The 22,813-nt window shown below is 41.4% G+C and overlaps 1 protein-coding gene across 2 annotated transcripts in view; it reads right to left on the bottom strand.

Annotated features, from left to right (window-relative positions):
• Unc13c (unc-13 homolog C) overlaps positions 1-22,813 on the bottom strand; it is a 583,772-nt gene that overhangs the window by 21,287 nt on the left and 539,672 nt on the right. For both annotated transcript variants that reach the window (XM_045160688.1, XM_045160689.1), the window contains one exon: positions 22,218-22,365. In XM_045160688.1, the coding sequence (XP_045016623.1) occupies positions 22,218-22,365 (148 nt within the window). The remainder of the gene's footprint in view (positions 1-22,217; positions 22,366-22,813) is intronic.

Here is a 22,813-nt window from a genome sequence, read left to right as displayed (position 1 = left end):
AGTCTTCCTTTGCAGAATCTGTGAGTGTCCCAGAAAGGTGACGCTTCGAGAACAGAGATAGTCATTTTCAAAAACTGCCATCCCTCAAGATAAAGTGTTTATAAGCTATCTCTATACTTAGCTATTGCCAGATGGGACTTTCTTTGGTTTATAGACAAATACGCTTTCAAATGTTGTATGTAACTTATAAGCATTAGACACACAGCTAAGTAGATTTTAGTTCTGTGATATGAACACAATCTTGAATTAAACTATCAGAAATGTTTAAATTAATTGTGAAGGTGTTAAAAGAGTGCTGGAAAACAAGGCTGTACTAATGTCATGTGGTAAATACAATTCCGGGACATGTTGACAATGGGGGACTAGGTTAACAAGAACAAGACTAAGAAAAGGCCAAGAGGGGATTGTGGCTCAGGTGTCAGACCCATAAGCTGAGGTTTAAGATGTCAAGGGTAGATGTGTGAAAACCTGGGGGTTAGGCATCTGTCTGTGGCCAGGGAGTCAAAGGATCTATGAATAAGCATAGGTAAGCACCGAGATTTTAGTATGAACACAGTGGGAACTGCATTTAGAAAGTTAGGTGGAAAAGAGACACATAGGAACAAGCTTTCCAAGGACCTGTCTAGACAAATCGTTTGGGTCTTTCTGATCTACATCAAAGGGATGGATACAGACCCAGACAGGAGTATCAGGCCCTGGATTGATATCTGTATTTGGCTAAAAATGAATGCAGGACTGCAGGCAGGATTCTGGCAGCAATTTGGGTACAGAATGATAAGTAGCCAGCCAAACGCATTCTCTAGAAATCACTGATAAAATGTTCTTTTACTGAGTGTCAAATATTTTTTTCTCATGAAAAATTAAAGAATATTTCCTTGCAAATGTGAAATCTATAGAATCAGAGAAGAGTCATACACAACAGATGTAGAAGTCTGATTTGTGGCTCTTGCTAAGTCCATGTAAAAGCATATATAGAGATGTCTTAGTGAAGTCAAAACCCTAAGGAAAACACTGACCATGAAACTGGTCTCAAGATACCTGCTCAAACCCTGTATTTGAGGATCAAGGAAGAACCAACAAAAAGTGAAAAGGTCAGGGCCAGGCATGGTGGTGCATGCTTTTAATCCCAGAACTTGGGAGGCAGAGGGAGGGGTATCACCATGAGTTCGAGGCCACCCTGAGACTACGTAGTGAATTCCAGGTCAGCCGGAGCTAGGCTGAAATCCTACCTCAAGAAAAAAAAAGTGATAAGATCTTTGAATTACTGTGTCCATGTGGAACAGAAGCAAGAACAGAGGAAGGGAAGAATTGGTAGGGTAGAAGCACCCTGGCTTCATCCATACTAATTTTGCCTAAGAGATGAAACTTGAAATAAGTATGTGAACTCAATAGCCAATTTTCAGGAACACAGGAGGATATGTTCACAAACATGAAATCCAGGCTATCATGGAGTCTACAACCTAGTAACCCCTGGTCTTCAAAAGATAAAAGAAATATATGGGGGAGACCCTGTATTTTAAAAGGAGTGATACATCAAATTAACAAGAGAGGTGGTGAGGGAGCTATGTGTCTAAAGATCTACTCCTGGGTATTAAAACTATAAAAACAACTATGAAGAGATTAAAAGTTAGGGTACCAGTTGACTTTGTAGGGCACATAGGATTTGGGGCTAGAATGGGGCTAACAGTGAAACTTTCTTGGTTGACCTAAAGGGGTCCTTGCCTTTGTTTTATGTAGTTTTGTGTTTTAAGCAGTATTTCACAAGAAATGCTAAATCTCAAGAGATTAAAAAATATCAAAATGCTCTCAATATGCTAGGTCATATAACAAAAAAGTGAAACTACTTAAGCACAAAGTCTGTTGAAAAATAAAAATACTAAAATATTCTACCCATGGTGGTTTGTAATGGGCATTCATTTCTGTAGGAAGTTGGTAGAGTTAGGGTGAGGATTTGCTTTCTATGCCTAGCTTGCACTAACCTTATCTCACTTCCAGCACAGTATAATTAATTTATTGTTCTCTATAAACAGTTGTGTTTATTACTCTGAGAAGTGTGTTAATGAGCTATTGTGGTAATTACAGTGTCTCAGAAATAAAGTTCTCTCTCCTACTGGTCTAGACTGGGGCTCCATGGAAACCAGCCTACAGATTTGCTTCCTTTGGACGCCTTCTTTGATCCTCAGAGGCCAAAGAGGAGCTAATCTCTCCTCAACAGCTTCTGACTGATGGAGAAATAATTGCCTAATGAATCTAACCCAGTGAAGAGAAGCCAGTGAGAAGAGCAGGACCAGAGGACTGGGGAGCTGGTGGGGGGTCACTGGTGTGAGAGGAGGGATGAGGCAGGAAGAACGGATATAGCCATGGACAGAGTGTGCTTGGCTGCAGTAAAATGCAGAGCTTGGTCAGTTCTCAGCCCTGCAATTTCCTTGCCCTGTCCTGTCTGCTGCCACACCCCCTTTTAAACAGAAACAGCATCTTAGGTGAATGGTGGTAGCTCTGGAATTACCTGAACCATTTTCCTTCCTTCTGTCTATTGTGACATTCATCAATGACAAACCCCTGTTGAAGTGGGTGCAGACAGATGCTACACAACATTCTATAAAGTGGTAGCAATCAAAACAGAAAATTTACATAAAATGGACTCCTTTACCAGTGGAGTGGAACAGAACTCAGAAGTAAACTCATTTATCTGCAGCCCATTGACTTTTCAACAAAGGTGCTAAGAACAACATTGAAGAAAGAGGGCTTCAATAAATGGCATGGGGAAATTAGAAATCCACATGCAGAAAATTAGAAATCTACATGTGGAAGAATGAAACTAGACCTCTATCTCTCACCAGTGATAACAAAATATACCCAAAATTTATTAAATACTTAAGTTTAGGACTTGCAACTAACTGTAATCCTATCAGAGGAAAACATAGGGGAAATGCATTATGATGTTGGAATGAGTAGATTTTGTTTTAAGGTAGGATTTTGCTCTAGCCCATGCTAACCTGGAATTCACTCTGTATTCTCAGGCTGGCCTCAAATTCATAGTGACTCACAGCCTACCTCTGCCTCCTGAGTGCTGGGATTAAGGGCATGTACCACCAATCCAGCAGGAGTAGAAATTATATATATATATATATATATATATATATATATATATATATAATTTATTATTATATATTATAATAATATAAAATTATATATTATAATTTATTTATTTGCAAGCAGAAAGTAAGAGAGATGGGGAAAGAGAGAAAGAGAAAGTGAGGGAGGGAGAGAACAGGAATGCAGGGCATCTTGCCACTGCTAACAAACTCCAGATGCACACACCACTTTGCTCATCTGGTTTTATATGGGTACTGGGAAATTGAACCTAGGTTGTCAGGCTTTGGAAACAAGCACCTTTAACCACTGAGCCATCTCTCCAGTCCCTGAATCTTTTCTAAGAAGGAGCAAAAACAAAGACAAGTGGAATTACAACGAATAAAAGGTTTTCCACAGCTGAGCAAATGAGCAACTGTGTGTCAGAACGCTGGCAATGTGTGCATCTGACAAGCAGAATCCACAAGGAACTCCAAAAACCCCAACATCATAAGAACATAAAATAAAACCACTCAAAGTGCACAATAATTGTCAACAGGCATTTCTCAAAGAAGTCACATAATGTTCAGCATTACTAGTCATCAGAGAAATGAAAATTAGGACCACCTCATCAAATTAGTATAGCTATTATCAACAAGGCCGAAGATAGCAAGTGCATGAGGGTGTGGGGAACAGTGAAGCTTCGTACACTTTTAGTGGGAGTGTAAACTTATACAGCAACGATGGTCACCAGTGTGCAGACACTTCCCACAACTGAAATTAGAACTACCATGTGGAATTCAGGCAGAGCAAGTGGAGTGACTGTCTTCTTTGTGCTTCCTTGTTCACTCCCGCACTATGCACAGGAGCCATTGGTCATTATTTTATATGCTGACCCTGATTTAAACATGATACAATGTTATGCATATCAAAACATTACAGGGTACCCCCTTTCCTATGCATCATTCTATGCTTGGTGTTACTAATTACCTATACAGCAAAAAGGAACGGACACAGTTTTTACAACCTGAACTTTGAAAATGCTCGAGTGAAGTGAGGATAAGTTAAATTCTGTCAGGAAGCCTATAAGAGGAATGGCCAAATGCTGCTTCCTTCTTCATGATCGGACAAACCGTCTACACCCAGTCACGTGCTCTGCTTTCAGATGCATCTCTAGGGACCAGATTATACCTCTGTATACAAGACCTGGCTCAGGTTTGCCTGTGAATTTCCAAGATCTCAGAGCAGTATTAGAGAATCTGGAAGGTCAAAATGTTCCTCTTATTGTAGGAGTCCTTTTTATAGCATACTTGGACATGGTCAGACAGCCTTAGCATAACCATTTTCTGTCACATAGACACTGAGTGCTATTCAAAAGGCATCGCATTCCTTAACTAGGCAGGTCTACTGACTAGTGTGTTCTTTTCCTATATTAAGACAAATATATATATATATATATATATATATATATATATTATATATATTATATATATATATATAATTAAAAATTATTCTGTAATCCATACTTTATCGATTGTCGTTTATACTAGTCATTGTGAGTCGATCATTCTACATGAACTGATTAGCGGTTGTCTGAGTACTGAATGGGAAAGGACGGTACAGAGCTCTATTCCTCACAGGAGATTCTGACATAGAGGAAGCTTCAGGATGTATATTTCATATTTGCATAACTGTTCTAATATGAGAATTTCAACATCATAGTATAAAAGTAGCTAGGTATGTTGACATGTCTGTAACCCCCCAAACTCATGAGACACAGACAGGAAGATCACAATTCAAGCCCAGCCTAGGCTTCCTACAAAGTAAACCATGTCTCAAAAAAGTCTGAAATTTATATCTAAGATTGAATCTCAGTTAATAATTACAAAAAATCTATAGTTCAGTAGTAATTTAGTATTTAGTAGTAAATGTTAAAAGGAAACAAATTCTCTGGAAAGCTTATAGTCATTTGGATCTATGATTGGACCAAGTGATTAAATATTTAGTGAATGAAAACTGAATTAAGTCAATGAGATGCTAAGAAGTAATTTTAGATTGATTGTCCTAACAAGATCTATAGCTTATTTACATTTCTGGTTATCTAAATAAATTTTTCTCCAGTTTTCCAATCCTTAGGAACATTCAATTTACTTGGGCCAACTGTTTTTTCTCATCACCATGTTTTATTGATCATTACTCCTGACTAATACATCATAGGAATGTGCTTATTTACATGCCTAGGATGATAGAGGATTAGTTTGTCTTGTTATTCCTAAAGGAGGAATACCAATTAAGAAAAATAAGCTTATATCAAGCTAAGAAATACTAAAATAAAATTAAAAATACAAATTAATACAAGAAAAATAAAAATTGGGAGAGAATAAGCCTAGGCCAAATTTAAGATACCACTTTTAAAATAGTCCATTATAACTATAAGATTCCTAATGTAAGTTCCTTGGACTTATGACCACAAAAATTAAAAAAAAAATGAGAAAATACTAGCAGATCAAATCCAACATTGTGTCAAAAAGATTATCTAACCATGACAAATGGAAGCATGGCTCAGTATACAAAATAACAATGAATGTGATGTCCCATTAACATAATAAAGAACAAATCCGTATGATAACGTCTATAGATGTGGACAAGGCATTCGACAAAATCCAACATACCTTCAATGGTTAAAGTTCTAATGGACAAAAAGGCTACATATGACAAATGTATAGCTAGCATCACTTCACGCTGGGAAAAGTTCAGAGTTCTGCTGTGATGATCCGGAGCAAGACAAGGGTGCCTGCTCTTGCCACAGCTATGAAATATAGTACTGGAGGTGTTAGCCAGAGCAAAGAAACGAAAGCATCCCCAAACTGGGCAGGGGTCTAATTGACTATCTGCAGATGACTTGTTCCTATGCAGAGAGTCCTGAAGCCTCTGTCAGAAGGCTGGTAAGTCTAATAAATGAATTCAACAGAGTCTTAGCAAATCAGAGCCAGTGTACAAAGCTCCGTACCCAATTTCTCTCTTCCCACATGGAACAAATCAAAAAATTCAGATGGTCCTCCAAAGGACCATTCTACTGTGAATAGCTAGACAGACCATTAGAAGAGCTCCTACTGCTGTCTCCTCTCAGGAGGAGTCACCCTTCCCCTGATGGCAGTTAAAGTTACTGCTTCAGAAGGGGATTGAATCAGGAAGCTGCCAGATCCCAACAACAGGCAAAAAGAAGGGGACAGAGGATCCTGTGGCAGGATGGTGCCACATGATTGCCCAGCATGGTTGCATCAGCCCAAATACTGCCAGGTGGACCACCTTGAACACTACCCATTATGTAAAGTAGGCATAAACCCAGATTCCTGAGTGGCCCAATGAAGTTATGCCCACGCCTTGTAATCCTATAGATAACCACTATATTTGCACTCTATTAGCATATACCTGGACCCCTTCTCCATTGTGGATGTGAATAAAAACCCTAGACATGACTGTTCAGATAGAAACCTGCTTTCAAGGCCCTTCATGGCTAGAGACTCACTTTGGACCTCTGAGAGCTTTCTCTTTCACCCAATGTATCTCCTTTGCTTTCTACACACATGCATGTGCATGGACACACTTGCACATGCACACATGCACACACTTCAATATAATTCCCACCACCAACAGTGAGACAACTGCACAAGAGATCAAGAAATCCATCCCACTAATAACAGCTGCTAAACATTCTAAACACACAAAGTCCCTGGAATAAATCAAAGCATAGAAGAGAAAGAGTTCTACACTGAAAAACGTGGAGTAATAATGAAAGAAGTCCAGAAGTTGCACACACAAGGTTAGACCTCCCACACTTGTGACATACACAAGTGCTATTAAAGTGTCTGGGATACACGGAATGATCTACAGATGCAACCTTGAGAAAACAGCAGTGACATTTTTTACAGAAATAAAAAACTAGCTAAAGTATTACACAGAAGCATCTATACAGTCCATCATACCACCTGACTTCAAATACACTGCCAAGCTATGGTAAACAAAGACACAAGGTACTAGTGTGAAAATAGACAAAGAGAACAGAATAGCAGGCCTAGAAATAAATGATTTTGTTTATATCCAACCCATTTCCAGCCAAGGTGCCAAGGACATATAAGGGGGAAAGGGCAGTCTCTTTAATAAAAGGTGCCATGAGTTGAAACCACACATACAGAGAATGGAATTAGATTTTTTTTAACTTATACCACTCATAAGAAATAACTCAACATGGATGTGTTAGTCACGTTCTTGCTGCTGGGATAAAATACTTGAGCAGAAGCAGCTTAAGGAAGAAAAAGGTTTATTTGAGGCTTACTTTTAAAAATATTTTATTTTTTGAGGGTAAAGGGAGGGACAGAGAATGGACACACCAGGGCCTCTAATCACTGCAAACATGTGCCACTTTGTGCACCTGGCTTAGGTGGATACTGGGGAATAGAACCTGGGTCCTTAGGCTTTGCAGGCAAGTGCCTTAACCACTAAGCCATCTCTGCAGCCCTTAAGCTCGCTTTTGATGGAAATTAATCATAGCACAGAAAGCATGATAGGAGCAGCAAGGCAAAGTCATGCAGTAACAGCAGCAGTCAGAAGACAGAGAACAGCAAGCAGGCTGGGCTGTTGCCCTCGTGGGACACCCCCAGGTACTCTCTTCCTCCAGTAAGCCTTCACCTCCTAAAGACTTCACAGCTTCCCAGAACAGCGCCACCGACTGAAGGCCAAGAATGAAAACACATGAATCTGGGCTACAATAGATCACAGAAATAAACACAACATCTGAAACTAAAATTACCACCCGAAAGCACAGGGCGGAGGAAGTTCTTGACAGTGGTCTCAGACAAGGATATTGTTGTTTTGAGAAAGGGGCTTGCTATGTAGCCCAGGCTCATAAGCCTCCTCTGCCTCAGCTTCCCATGTCCTGGAGTTACCAACACGTGTAACAACACCCATCTCTGGCAAGGATATTCTGGGTAAGATCTCAAAGGCGTGGCCAACAAAAGGGAAAATAAATGGAACTTCCTCAAAACCAAGCGCAGTGAAGAGGTCATGTTCAGACGACACAATGACTTGCAAACTATCCAACAGTGAGTTGGTATCCAGAATATATAAGGAACTCTAAAACCTCAGTGTCAAAGACTCGTATACCCAATTTAGAATGAGACATAATCTAAAGAAACATTTCTTGGGCTGGAGAGATGGCTTAGCGGTTAAGCGCTTGCCTGTGAAGCCTAAAGACACAAGTTCGAGGTTTGATTCCCCAGGACCCACATAAGCCAGATGCACAAGGGGATGCACACATCTGGAGTTCATTTTCAGTGGCTGGAAGCCCTGGCATGCCCATTCTCTCTCTCTCTCTCTCTCTCTCTCTCTCTCTCTCTCTCTCTGTCTTGTTGCTCTCAAATAAATAAATAAAAATGAACAAAAAAAATTAAGAAAAAGAGAAACATTTTTCAAAAGAAGACCTACAGACAACAGGTGCATATCAATTGCTATGACCAATCACCAGGGAAATGCACATTGAAGTCAGCGTGACACATACCACCCGCCCCACCTGAAAGTGCCGATTAGGATGTGGGGCAAACAGAATCCTTGCACAATGATGGTGGGTGTGTAGATTCGTATTGTCATCATGGAAAACTGCATGGAAATTAATAAATAATTAAAATGAGAACTGCCTTGTGGTCCAGCAATCCATTTATTACTACTAGTGAAAACATACTTTCTCTTCTACCAGGCACAGAAGTTTTCTGGACTGGAAAGAGGTTTCTATTTTTATTATATTTCTCCCAAAATTCCCAGTACCAATATATAAAAATCTGTTGAATGAAAGTCTTTGGTTCCATATATGTTACAATAGTTACAAAACAAGAGGCTATATGAAATGGGATTACATCTTAACCTGGCAGGTTACCAATGTTAGGCTAATGAAGAATAAAGATTTTAGGCTGGAGGTACATGTTTAGAAAATTCAATTTTGTTGTTAACAGAAAGTGGCCCATTTTTGTAATTGGAAGAATTTGGGTCTGAGTCCAGTTTGGCCACAGATCATTTACACCACTGATACATGTCACCTTGAGGACCAGCAAGCTTATTGAAGATGTCTCATGTTCCTTGCTAAGTCACCAGGGGACCAAGCAGGACATCACACGTATGGATCCTAAAGATTGCCTGGAGTTCACTAACTTTGTCATATACACAGACCACTTATTTCCAAACTGACTTCTGCCCAAAGAAAAGCAGAACTTCCTTCCTTCTCATTTATGTCCTCCCGGTGAGCTCACCCACAGTAGATTTTCTCTATCACAACTCCGTTCTCTCTCTCTCTCTCTCTCTCTCTCTCTCTCTCTCTCTCTCTCTCTCTCTCTTTCTATGTTCCAGGACATGTGCTTTAGAGCTTTGCTTGGGGGTTCTGCTCTCTAAGGGTAATGCTCTACCGAATCCCTTTGCCTTTTCAGCACAGGAGAACTTAAGGTCTTTACAAACCCAGGAATTGAAAATGGCTTCAAGCAGAAAATAAAACGAAATGAGGCGTTGCGGCATATGAGCTGGCAAGTTAGCAATGCAATTGTGCTGTCAATCCGTCATGAACACAGTTCACATTAGAAACCTATATTGTGAGTAAACACGCAAGCTGCCCGCTGAGACTAATGACTTTGGGGTTAATTTGGTCTTGAGGTCTCTCCAGTAAAAGTCATCAAAACAGCCTGGGAGAGGCCAGACCAGAGGCAAGTGAAGTTCTGGTGCTCATGGCTCAGGCAGCACAGCTTCCAGAGAGGGGACGGACGCTGACAGAAGCGCGACAGCGGCAGGCTGTTCAGCCAGGCGGGGAGCAGACCTGTGGACCTCGTTTTAGGAGTCAAGATTTACTTCCCGTTCCGTGGGCTTTCCCACAGGGGCTGTGGATTGGCCAGTTGAAAGCAGCTACGCAGGAAGGTAGGGGCGTACTTGCACTACTCAGGTGTTGGCTATTGGCTTTAGTTGTGGTCAGCAGCTGCGGGGCCTGTTGGGAGGAGCAACAGCTGGGTTAAATCCCAAAAGCCACTGAGGAAGTTGGGCTTTAACTAGACTAGATGACGGGGTGCAGCTGAGTTTCAAATAACTTGTGCCAGGCGTAACGGGGAATACTCAGAGAGCACATATAATCTAACATATGTATGACAACTTCTCACAGAACCTGCCTTTAAACGACTTATGTAATATTCTTTATGAACAACACTGAATTGGTACCAGCTGCAAACAATCTCCTTGTTTAGTCTAACAAGCAGGGGATCAAGCTTCTAGCATTCTCACTGAAGCGAGGCCTGAACTTCAGCCCCGACAAGTACAAAAACCTCTCTTCAAACTAGTTTTACTTCTTTTTTTCTTCTTCAAGTTTTGGACCAGTCTGCATGGAACAGTCCTGGCTGGTACAGTGATGTAGACCAGTCTGCAGACCCGGGAGATATCAGTTTCTGTGTAAGGCTTCCCAGTCCATGGTGTCCTGTTGCCATGGCCCAAGCTCATTGGAGCTGCTGCCCGCCGAGGGTGTGCCCTGCCCTACTCTGCAGCCTGCACCTGGCTCTGCACACCCTGCGGACATTGCCCTCCTCCTCTCCTGCTCTGGACCTCGCATGTCCTTGAAAGCCCACTTCCAATTGCATCTCTTTTCTGAAGCCTCCTGACTCCCCTGTCCATAGTAATCTTTTCTTTGTCCTGAAGCCTGTCTCAAGGTGTCTTTCCACTCCTAGGACATCTTGCATAATCTAGTGTGTGACTTAGCATTGCTGTAAGGTCCTTGAAGCACATAAGCTGTCCCCCATGTCTCATTCCCGTCACAGGACTCTGCACCAAAGGAGCTTAATAAACACATGACGACTGGACGACCGGGCAGCTCACAGGAAGTGCAGACGCCAACCACTCAGGTGTCTGACGCTTCCCAGTCGCCCCAGGCACCTCAGGAAAATGAAAGCTCGTTGGCTAGGGAATGTACAACCAATGGCTTGACTGTCAGCTACTTGTCTTCAGACAGGGTCTTCTAGAGTCCAGGCTGACTTTGAACTAGCTGTGTAGTTGAGGCATGCATGACCTTGATCTCCTAATATACCTCTGCCTCTGCCTCCTGGCTTTATGCACACTAAGCAAGCACTCTACAAACCGAGCTACATCCCAGCCCATGTCAGTCATTTTAAAGATGGGAAAGTGGAGCCTTAAAGAGGTTTGATGCCTTTTTCCAGGTCATGAAGCCAGAGGCAGAGGCATAGGTGACGATTGCTGAGCTGAACAGGCTCCCCTCCCTTGGTTTAACCAACACACTGACGTCTTCCCCACAAAGAGACGTTCACGCCAGAGATTTTTATACCCATCACGCAAAGCTCAACTTCCAACCTTTGAAGATGCTGGCTTACCAAGTCTGTGTCATGTAAAACAGTTCATACTTCTTTTCCAAGGTAAATCAAATACTTAATTGAAGTTAAGCTTCCTTTTTTTTTCTTTTTAATTTCAAAGCTGGGTCTCACTCTAACCCAGGGTGACCTGGAACTTACTCTGTAGCCGAACTCACAGCAATCCTACCTCAGCCTCCTAAATATGGGAGTAAAGGCGTGTGCCACCACACTTAGCCTGAAGTTCAGCTGTTGTGTTAACAGGTAACAGGATAAATCACACATGTCTTCTCTTGAACATTAGTTTGAAGGACAGATTTGGGTTGTGCTAAGAGTCTACAGTTTTCAGTTAATACAATTGACCCCATGAGTCCCAAAACCTGATCTTGGTGGAAAGAACTTGGTGTGATGCCTGATCACGTCCAAAGAAATCATACTGTATTTTGCTTTTAAGACTCAGTGACTTAAAGAATGTTTTCCTGTCATGTCACCAGTTCAAACCTCCAAACAACCTACCATAGCCTCTGATTTGCTTCCCATTCAGAGCTAAGCTAACAGCAGTGGCAGCAGCAATACTGACAAGTGTCACAGTTGTCCTTCAGGAAAAAGAATTACACAACCTTGCTTTATCAACTCAGAATTTTCATCACTGCACTATGCCATCACTGGCAGGCTTATTCACTGAATATATGTGGTAAGTTCCTAACTATGAATGTGCAGTGGGGTTATGTGGTTGTAATGCATGGCGCCTACTCCAGACAATTCCCCTACCCACAGAGCAATTTGGGGATCCTCTGAATCCTAACAAGAACATTTAATTGTGTTGTTTATATAAGTCTACAGATGACAATCCGAGGCCCCAAAAGACCTCAAATCTTTCACTTTGAATTAATCACCTCTTGGTTATCGATTAAATTATAATTTAGTTTTCTGGGGAGTGTGTTCCCTAGATTTCTTTCTTAAATGAAAATTCTGATTCAGAAAGAAGTAACTGGGCACATTTTTGGGATGCTTCAAAAGTTCATAAAATCATAATTAAGGGAAAAATCCACTATAATTCACCACAGAATTGACTTATGCTCATTTAGTCTGGAATCCTGTGAAGATGCCGGAGATGGCAAGCATGCCACTTCAGGATCACAAGGAATAGAGTGCTGAAGAGCTGCTTGATACAATTCCAGCCCAGCTGTCTCTTCCTTGAAGGCCAATGTGGCCCCTCTATAGAAAAATCTTTGGCTCTCTATGCCACAGAAATCTGTGACTTTCTGTATAATGTTTGTCTTTTCTGTCTTTCACTTGGTGTCCCAATCTCTAAGTTTACTTGTCCAGTAAAAATCGGTGTTGGTGAAGTGTTGGTCAATGTATCTGAAAGAGGCTCTGGCATAGAATTGGAAAAACAAGAAAATGGGTCAGAGATAATTGTTTTCCTTAAAGGCCTTAAAGCAAGTCAGGCACAGAATATAGTACACTTAGGAGGAAACAATGAACCTCTTGAAACAATGTAAAAATTGTTCTAGGACTAGTTTTTCTAAATGATGGCAATTGTAATTGACTTTTTATCAAGAATCCTTACAGAGAAACAACCAAAGTCAGAAAGAGTTCAATCAGGGGGACCAAAGTCTAATTACTGGAGGGAGGTGAAAAGGAAAATTCAAAATAAATGGTTGAAAGATAAATGGATCTACTGGATCAGTGATTCATGATGGGAAGCCCCATTTGTGGTTGTTTTGCCTCTCACCTTTAATATAGTAATTGAAAGTAGAAGTTCAGGAAATCACAAGTGCTTGACCACACATAAATGGGGAAAATGTGAAAACAGTTAATCATTATAGGGGCCTGATGACTTTACTTGAGGTGAATAATTATGGGATTGTTTGATGATAAGGAATAACAAAATGTTTCCATGAATTCTGTGAAATTGTACCTTTCTTGAAGTTTGTTCTTGCATGACGTGATCAGAAAATAAAAGACTGAGGCTAAGAGCTGTGGCAGCAGAGAAGTAGAGAAGCATGGAAGCATAGAAACAGGGAAAAACAGAGAACAGAGAAAAAGACAAAAAAAAATAGAAAAAGAAAAAACGAAAAACAATAGAAAAAGAGAAAAAGAAAAAAAAGAAAGAGAGAAGGAGGCAGAGAGAAAGATGGAAAAACTCAGCTGCCTTCAGCATTAGCCTGTCAGCTTGCACCAGAACTTGACTTCGAGTCATTATTTTGCAGCTCCCTTTCACACCTCTCTTGGGGGACCCTCCTTCAAGTCAGGGCTGGACCCCGGCATGAAATAGATTTGCACCCAAGGTTCATTAATTCAATGGCTCACTTACTTCCTGAAGGACTCTATCTCTGGCCTGCCTCATCTCTCCATCGCTGCTCCAGAGGTCTGCTTCAGGCTGCAGTTTATCTTCCCGAGGGCCCCACCGTCCTTAATCTCTTTCCTACACAGTGTTCCTGCTCAGGTTGAGCCCATGGCTGCTATTTCGCTTGGGTGGGATGACTGTCTCAAAAGCGCACCCCAAAACAGTGTAGAGTATCACTCTAGTACTCCAAAGACTTCTGTCTGTCTTTGTAGTTTGTCTGAGGGTTGGATGAGAAAAAAAAATATGTGAAGGACTTATATGTGGGTGGTGACTGGCTGAGCTGTCCCACCTCTTGTGCAAGATGTTCCATTTGTTTTGTTCTTAAAAAGGTATATGATTCACAATTATTTAGACCAGTCTTAGGTTTTGAGACACATAGAGAAAAAATGTAGGACAGATAACAAGAATTCCAATACCACAGATCTGGGATATAACCTGGGAACAAGATCTGCACACACCAGAAAAATGAAAAAAGTTAATCAGAGGAAGATGTGCACAAAGAATTCTTAGTATAAAACAGTTGTGAAAAAGTTGATGCAGATATTCATGCCAAAATCAGAATTAAGAAACAAAGAAACTACACCTGCCTTCGCTTAAATTTTTTTTTTTGTTTTTTTTTCTTTTAGTGTACTAGCATGCTGAAAATAATAAAGTCCCCTCCATCCACAACACACCACACTGCCATCACATGCTGTCAGAACTCTTAAATATTAAAAATAATCCACCAGTGACCCCCAGTTCTTCTAATCTCACTTTATATTTCCAGGACAGATGACATGCTGAGCAATATAAAACACAGGAGGAGGAAGTGGCTTCTGGGAATTTTGATATCCTGCCCAGAATGGACCAGAAATATTCATGTGGAAATATCTCTTGTTCATTCTGGACAACTCAGGCATCAGGTGCTTTCTCACTCTAAAGGAAATCATTCCAGTGCCTGACCTGCTTAACTCAGCATGTGAGTCTATGATCCAAACAAAAAAGAGTTAGTTGTGGAAAAAGAAAAAAGATCCTTCACAAAGCCATAATAGTGTATCTTCATATCAGTTAGGCTGTTAATAGCAAAGAGGCAGAAATGCAAACCAGAGCCACCTTAGGGTGGTTTAAGGAAGTAACTGTTTATGAAGGCTTGATGGGGACCACAGAAGGGACAGTGGAAGCAGGAATTATGAATAAACATGTTGCTTCTCCTTTTCACGTTGCCAGACAAACACGTGGCCAGAAGCAGCTTATGGGAGGAAGGGGTTTGTTTCAGGCTTACAGAATCCAGGGGAAGCTCCATCATGTTGGACGAAGCTGGCTCACTTCCATAGATCACATCAGAGAGACACAGCTGTCGCAAGCACCTCAAACTGCCCTTTTCATACCTTAGGGAGGGACTCAAGATCTACCCCAAAACACACCTTAGGGATAGACTCTAAGCTTTGCCCCCAGTGACACTTTCTCCAGCTGGGCTGCTGGACACTCACGTTACTCAATCAAAAATACCTCAGGGGAGCTGGAGAGATGGCTTAGTGGTTAAGGCACTTGCTTGCAAAGCCTAAGGGCCCAGGTTTGATTCTCCAGATCCCACGTAAGCCAGATGCACATGGTAGCACATGTGTCCGGAGTTTGTCTGCAGTGGCTAGAGGCCCTGGCGTGCCTCTGCTGTGTGCCACTCTCTCTCTCTCTTCCCCACCCCTCTGTCTTTAATAAATAAATAAATACAAGTAAATCTTAAAAAAAAAAACCTCAGGCTATGGGCCACCTACATTTGCATTGAAAGACCACACCCCTTTTCTAGCAAACTTGAGGGGCCACAAGTAGGGACTAGAAGTGAGAGGAACTGTGAGAATCGAGAGTCAGAGGAGACAGGCCGTCTTAAGGGACTGTGCCCAGAAGTAGCCTGGAGAATCATGGTCTGACGTCAGTCTTCCCTCTCATGCAGCATCTGACAGCTGGAACCCAACAGGAGACAAACAGGAGCCACCACCTGTCAGGAGCACAGTTCAGCTCATGGAAGACGCTGGCAACATGAAGGGCAAAAGGAGCCATTAGCACTTGAACTCACACGTGGTCATGCTCTTGAAATGGAGTCTAGTGACAGAAGGAACCCATCTTATAGGGACCCAAACTGAACCCAGGAGCAAACTGCATATGTTTTTCTTAGTTGTTTTTGAGTCTTAGGTAACAGAGAGAATAAAACATTGTGGTTTAAGAGTTTGTTAAAAATCAATTATTTCATTTTGCCAAATGTTGCACATCTTTCCAATACTACTGTCTCCTAGCTTTCATGATATTAACATATAGTATCATACAACCACAAACTTTTCATTCTTAAGGAAACACACACATGCAAACATTCCAGAGTTCCTAACTAGTCCAAAAACATAGCTGCTTTCAATAAACTTTGTGATCACATAAACTGAAATATGAGAACCATATTACATCATGCAATTGACACTTCTACATTGAATTTAACAACACTCAGTCACCCTAAAATTTACTAAGCACCTGCATTGTGGTAAGTACTGACATTTGGGGATGAATGAGAAAAGCTTCTGTCTTAGTAGGGCTTACACTGTGCAAAAATGATCAGACAGCAACGATGACTTGTGAGGGGCGCTGCAAAATGAACACTCCTGCCTTGAGGGACAAGGGTGGAGAAGGGTTGGACAGGGAGGGAGATGGAAAGCAATCTCCTACATGCACCAACGAACACAGTCAACACCAGTAAGATCCCACTCCTGCCAACAAACACAGGAGACCCCAGAAATATTCTCCCAAACATCAACTAAGACAGTCAACACCAGAAACATCCACCCCCCACCCCACACACCAACAAATGCAGGAGACACCAGAGGAGTGAAATTGGGCTGTATTCAAGAGTTTTCTGAAAACATGCACATTTGCTTACATTCAGCTTGGATTCCTACAATGTGAATACTTCCAATTAACATTCCAAGTGCTGTGTTACTGAGCATGGCCTGTAACAAGTGCTAGAAATACAGGCAGTTGGAGCACCAAGGACAGAGTTACGAGTTTGGAGGAGGAGCTGGTTGCTGACAAGATCACACAATGTCAGCCTAGAGACTGTCTGCTGAGTAGGAGGGAGAATTAGTCATAGACAGTGAAGAGGAAGAGGAAGAGGAAGTGTGGTCATATTCACAGACAGGAAGGGGGTTGAGAAGCCATAGCATGCCACGTTTCTTTGTTTGGGGGGCAGGGAGGGTGAGGAAGAGGAGTATTTTCTCTGCCAAAAGCTTATCAGGTCACAGCTTCAGGAAGCTTTCCAACCTGTGAGACAGTATGTTAACCTGCAGATGTAACAATGCCACTGGTTTTGCAGGACTGGGAGAGACATCCCAGGGTGACAGCTTGCTCCGCAATAACGGACGCTTGCCCAGTTCTGCGCTCCGAGAAAAGGGTCCACGCATTCAGAACCACCACCGCGCTGTCTGCGTGCAGCTTTTCCTTCCTGGCCACTCTCCCATGGCGTTGTCAACACCAGTGACTGAAGGTGGCATTTGCAAACAAGCCTCACAGACTCCCACCCCCGCCCCTGGTATCTCTAGAGGAATGTGAACCCCTGACTCAGAGGCTGTTAGCTGGCTCAGTGGTCTCTAGGGACAAGACATAGCACATGTCTTGGAACCTTTCCTGATCCTCAGTCACTTCTGGAAGGCTTACTGGCTGAAATGTGAAACCACCTGTGACTAGGTTTTCAAACTGGAAGTTGACAATGGCTGAGGAGATTCCCCGCATCCACTGAACACCTTCTAGGGTGTTTTCATTCCCATCCCTGTCTATCTGGATGCAAATTTTGCTCTGGCCCTTGGTCCCAAAGCTCAATTTTCTTTAAAAAAAATTTTTTTTTTGTTTATTTTATTTATTTATTTATTTGAGAGAGACAGACAGAGAGAGAAAGAGGCAGATAGAGATAGATAGAGAATGGGCGTGCCAGGGCCTCCAGCCACTGCAAATGAACTCTAGATGCATGCACCCCCTTGTGCATCTGGCTAACATGGGCCCTGGGGAATTGAGCCTCGAACCAGGGTCCTTAGGCTTCACAGGCTTAACTGCTTAGCTTAACTGCTAGCCATCTCTCCAGCCTTCAATTTTCTTTTTTAAAATTCAAATGTCAGGTTCTTTTTTTTTTTTTTCCTAACTAAATGTTTTCATGTTAAATTCCCCACATTTCAGGTAAGATAAAATTTCTTCCCACAATGAACCATGTCACACAATGTTTTTTCTACTTCTGAGCATATATTTTATATCTGGGGAAACATAGCTAGAGAGAATTAATAGTTTCATTAAGTAATGTGACTCCAAAAGCTTATATTTGAGACTTTTCCAAATTTCAATGCTAAGAATAAAAGTGGGCTTGGATATATAATCTGATATTTAAACTTTTCATCCTTTATTTTGGATATTGCCATAAATCACAAATTTTCCATTTAAATTATAAAAATGGCAATAACTATAAGTGACCAAACTCTCTATAACTTTAGTGTCTTATAATTATTGTAATATAATGGCATCCCTGTATATTCTTAGAACCAGATGCTATCTGCTTTCTGTTTAAAATTAAAATCCACTATTCCCTATTTCAGTAGAATACAGATTACTACAGTGACTGAAATAATGTGATAGCACTTTTAAGAAACTTGGATGTGCAAAGGCTTAAAGATTTTACTCAGAAAAAAAATCTGAAAACAGGGATGGTTCATAGAATAAAAGCATTTTTAGCTCACATACTTTAATTCACAGCCATTAACTATGAAATTTTTCTTTCTTTACAAGACAATTGTAACTTAGACATAAAATACCTCTTTTCTGTGAAAAGCTTTTGTGATCTACCAGGTCCCTCATGCTGTAACAAAAACTCAGATAAAATAAAGGAATATCACAGGATGGGTCTGCAATTAGTCATTCTTTGCTCCATTCTAAATTGTGTTACTCTGAGAAAACCTACTTAATACGTGAACAGTTCATACATTTTTTTTTTAACTGCTTGATACTGCATGAAATAGTCAAAGAGCTCCTGGTGTGATGAAATCACTCTAAGGAAAGACATTCTTTTTTTTTTTTTTTTTTTTCCCCTGATGAATGCTGTTATCAGGATACAAGAAGTACATTTTGGATAATTCTAAACTGTAAGTAATGCATCGTTGAGAAGCAACAATGACAAAAAATGTTTTTTTTTTTTTCTAGCTAGCTACCCATCTCAAGTCTGTCAAACTTGAAGAAGGAAATATAAAAATTGGTACAGACATTAAAATCATTTCTACTAATTCCCAAACATACTATAGTAGTTATGTATATTTTAAATTGAAGCCCTCTTTCACAATATTTATTGATAAAAATAGTGATGTGGTGAATTTTGTGGTGAGATTTTTAAAAACAAAGTATTTTTTTCCTCATAAAAATGTACTGTCAATATGCTTGTCTTAAGGGATTTTAATATTAAGAGTAAAAATGTATACCTTCCTGTGAAGATTCTGTGTACAAACTCATTCTTCTAATTAACTAATCACTTAAGAATTATTTTGCTCTTCTGCGAAATTTCCTTGAGGTGGAGTCTCTCACTGAACCTGGAGCTGCTGTTATGTTTTTGGTCAGACCAGCTAACTGTTGAGTCCCAGCAATTCTCCTGTATCTTCTCACCTGAGCACTGGGGTTACAGGCTTGGGTGGCCACACCTGGCTTTTTATATAGGTACTAGGGATCAAACTCATGCTCACACAACACGAGATATCACATGCAAAACCATCTCCCCAGCTCCACCTTTTCCTATTCAACTCCTGGAGCCCAAATTCCTCACTCTTCTACGACCCATTTGGCATTACCATATCACTCACTTTTCAGCTTGCATTAGAGAAGGGCTCCCCGTGTCCATGCTATTATCATCTGCGGCTTGTTGCGCTTTGAATGTGAAGTGTCCCCTTTGGCTCAAGTGTCTGAACACTTAGTCCCCAGCTGGGGGTGGGCCTTGAAGCAGGTCCTAATGGAGGAAGTAGGCCACCAGGGATGAGCCTTTCTGTTGGACAAGCCAGCCCTGTCTCCTGCCTACAGACCAGCGCCAGCAGCTGCCTCCGCCCCTCCCCCTGCCTCCATGCTTTTCCACTGTGATGGACTGCCTTGCCTCCAGCTGTCAGTCACAACAAACGCTTTGTTGCTTCCTGTCAAGCACTTGATCATAGCAATGAGAAAAGTGACAAATACAGAGATGGAATTTTTGCGGATTATGGGAGGCTATTCTATGTACAGTAGGATGTCTAGCAGAACCCCTGACCTCTGCCCACTAGGTATCAGTAATATAAACACTATTCTCAGATGGACAACCAAAGCTCTCCAGATATTGCCTCATGTCCCTTGGGGGACAAACTTGCCCCTGCTTGAGATCCACTTTATTATAACAACTTATATACATGATATCTACATTCCTCATTGTATGAGGCTAAGTTTGAAGTGATGGTGCCCCGTAAACCTGAGTTAGATGAGTGTCGACTGAGACAGGGCCTTAGTTCTGCAATCTGTTACTGGGATAGCAAACCTAGAGTATGCTCAGTTTTAGTTAGGACTTGAAGATCTATTTTGGATTTGTTTTCCAATGTCTGGGACAGAAAGTGAAGGCAGTATTTTTCCAATCGTATAGTTCTCATTTGAACTCTGTGGTTCATAAATTTATAATGGGACTTTAAGAACATTGTATTTCTTTTATTTCTCCTTTTATTTCACTACTAGATGGCATGTAACTCTATTCCACACAGAGAACAACAGAGGAAGAAACTAGGATAAAAAGGGGAGAAGGAAGAAAAAAATTAGATGCATAGGGAGAAAGATTAAATGAGTAAGCTCCAATGAGCTTACTTATGAAAAAGTTAAATTCAAATTAATATTTTTTTCAGGGAATGTCTATGTTCCAAGTTGGACATAGCTGTTGTAGTTACTTTCATTCTTTCCTTATTTTATTTAATTTTTTTCCATTTTTTTTTTGAGGTAGGGTCTCACTCTAGCCCAGGCTGACCTGGAATTCACTATGTAGTCTCAGGGTGGCCTCAAATTTACAGCTATCCTCCTACTTCTGCTTCCCAAGTACTGGGATTAAAGGCATGTGCCACCACGTCCGGTTTGTAGTTACTTTCTCATCACCAGGAGAAGCTTATGGGAGAAAAAGGGCTTATTTCAGGCTTACAGTTTCCAGGGGAAGCTTTACCATGGCAGAAAAAGCTGACTCATCTATAGTAGAGAGACAACAGCCAGTCCCAGCTGAGTCTGAACACACCTTAGGGCTAGACTCAAGATCTGCCACCAATAACTCACCTTCTCTGCAGGGCTCTGCTGTTGGAGACTAAGTAGGAAGCTTAATCAAAAATACCCAAGGCTATGGGGCCATTACATTCAAACCACAATAGCCAAAACAAACCATTTAATGTAAAATAATTGACTTTTTCCTTTTATGCAATCTACAGTTAATCTCACACAGACAGGTAAGGGAAAAAGAGAAAATAGAGAAAGGATGAGAAATACGAATTATAAAAGGAAGGAAAAGAGGAAAAGTTAAATTTCATTAATTAGTTCTATGTTGACTTAAGGTAGCCTGAGAGAAAAGGCAGTCTTGGGGAAAACCTCCTTAAGTCCTTTAGTCATGACACTGTCTGTCAAGGAGAGGCATACACAGAAGCTGACAGCAAGGTCTCCACTTCCGGGCTTTTGGACTAGAATCTGGCTCGGCACTTCTTAGCCATGTGACCTTGAGTATGGCTTCTCCAGAAACAAGCTTTCGAGGGTGAGGGGTCTACCTAGAGTCAAATGTTACCAATTACACAAGATCCTAAGGGGATCTACCTGGAAGACATCCCAGGACAGACTTGTTAGGGGAGGGAGGAGGAAAATAAATGTACTATTAAGCCAGCCCACCCCCTTCCCCGAGGGCAAGTGGAGTCCCATCTCATGGGAACTCTGGGGTACGGTGGAGGCAGAAAACACATCAGAGTTGTCTTGAAGGCATTTTACTCCTTTTCTTCTATTTTTAAACCCCTCAACTTCCTGTTTCTTCCAATCATAATTAATAATGATAATAATTGTGGCATTCTTTGTTAACCAAGATCCTCCATTTAAAATATGTGATTGATGGGCTGGAGAAGTGGCTTTGTGGTTAAGGCACTTGCCTTCCAAGCCAAAGGACCCAGGTTGGATTCCCAGGGATCCACACAAGCCAGATGCACAAGGTGGCGCATGTGTCTGTAGTTTGTTTGCAATGGCTAGAGGCCCTGGGACACCCATTCTCTGTCTATCTGCCTCTCTCTTTCTCTCTCTCAAATAAATAAATAAGCATATTAAAAATTTAAAAATAAGTAAAATAAAATTATGTGGCTGAATTTCAGTTTAGTGAGCAGACAACCTTTCCCTCAGGTGACTGCGTTACTCACTCTGTGAGGTTTGAGTGTCTATGAATTTCTTGATCAAGGCATCAGTAGTTTGCGTGTAGAGACTGAGAGCGTATCTCAGAGACTGAAGATCCGGGCTTTTCTCCAAGAAATTCTTTTTCAGGCCATTTCCTCCTGCGTGAAAGTATTGCTAAAAATGAAAAAGTAAAGTCACATAAGCACGGGACTTGAGAGGAAGAAATTTATCACTCTCATAATGAAGCTGAAAACAGCAGTACAACCGATCTGAGGTAAGCACACGCGGCACTTTGCCCATGCGCAGTCATCATCATGCGTTCTTTAGAGACACCGTTTCCTCTCTTGGAAAACAGTAAACAAACAGGATAGTGAAGACACGGTGCTTGGAATCCTTCTAGAATGACAGGCTTGGGCAATAACTGTCAACTGGGTAATTTGCTTCTGTTTCTAAAGACTAATCAGGGCTGCAACAATCTCACAAGGAAGGTCTGTCCTGGTCACCTGTTGGGATTCTGGACTGAGTGCCTCTTGTGCCATCGGGTCCATCTCCTCTAACCATGCCATGGTGCAGTCTAGACCCATCCGTGGGGGCACACTGCGCCTTGGACATCCAACACTCT

Source organism: Jaculus jaculus, chromosome 10, assembly GCF_020740685.1.
Source record: "Jaculus jaculus isolate mJacJac1 chromosome 10, mJacJac1.mat.Y.cur, whole genome shotgun sequence".
NCBI classification, from domain to species: domain Eukaryota; kingdom Metazoa; phylum Chordata; class Mammalia; order Rodentia; family Dipodidae; genus Jaculus; species Jaculus jaculus.
The sequence above is the reverse complement of the archived record's forward strand: the minus strand, read 5'-3'. Positions and strand labels throughout refer to the sequence as shown.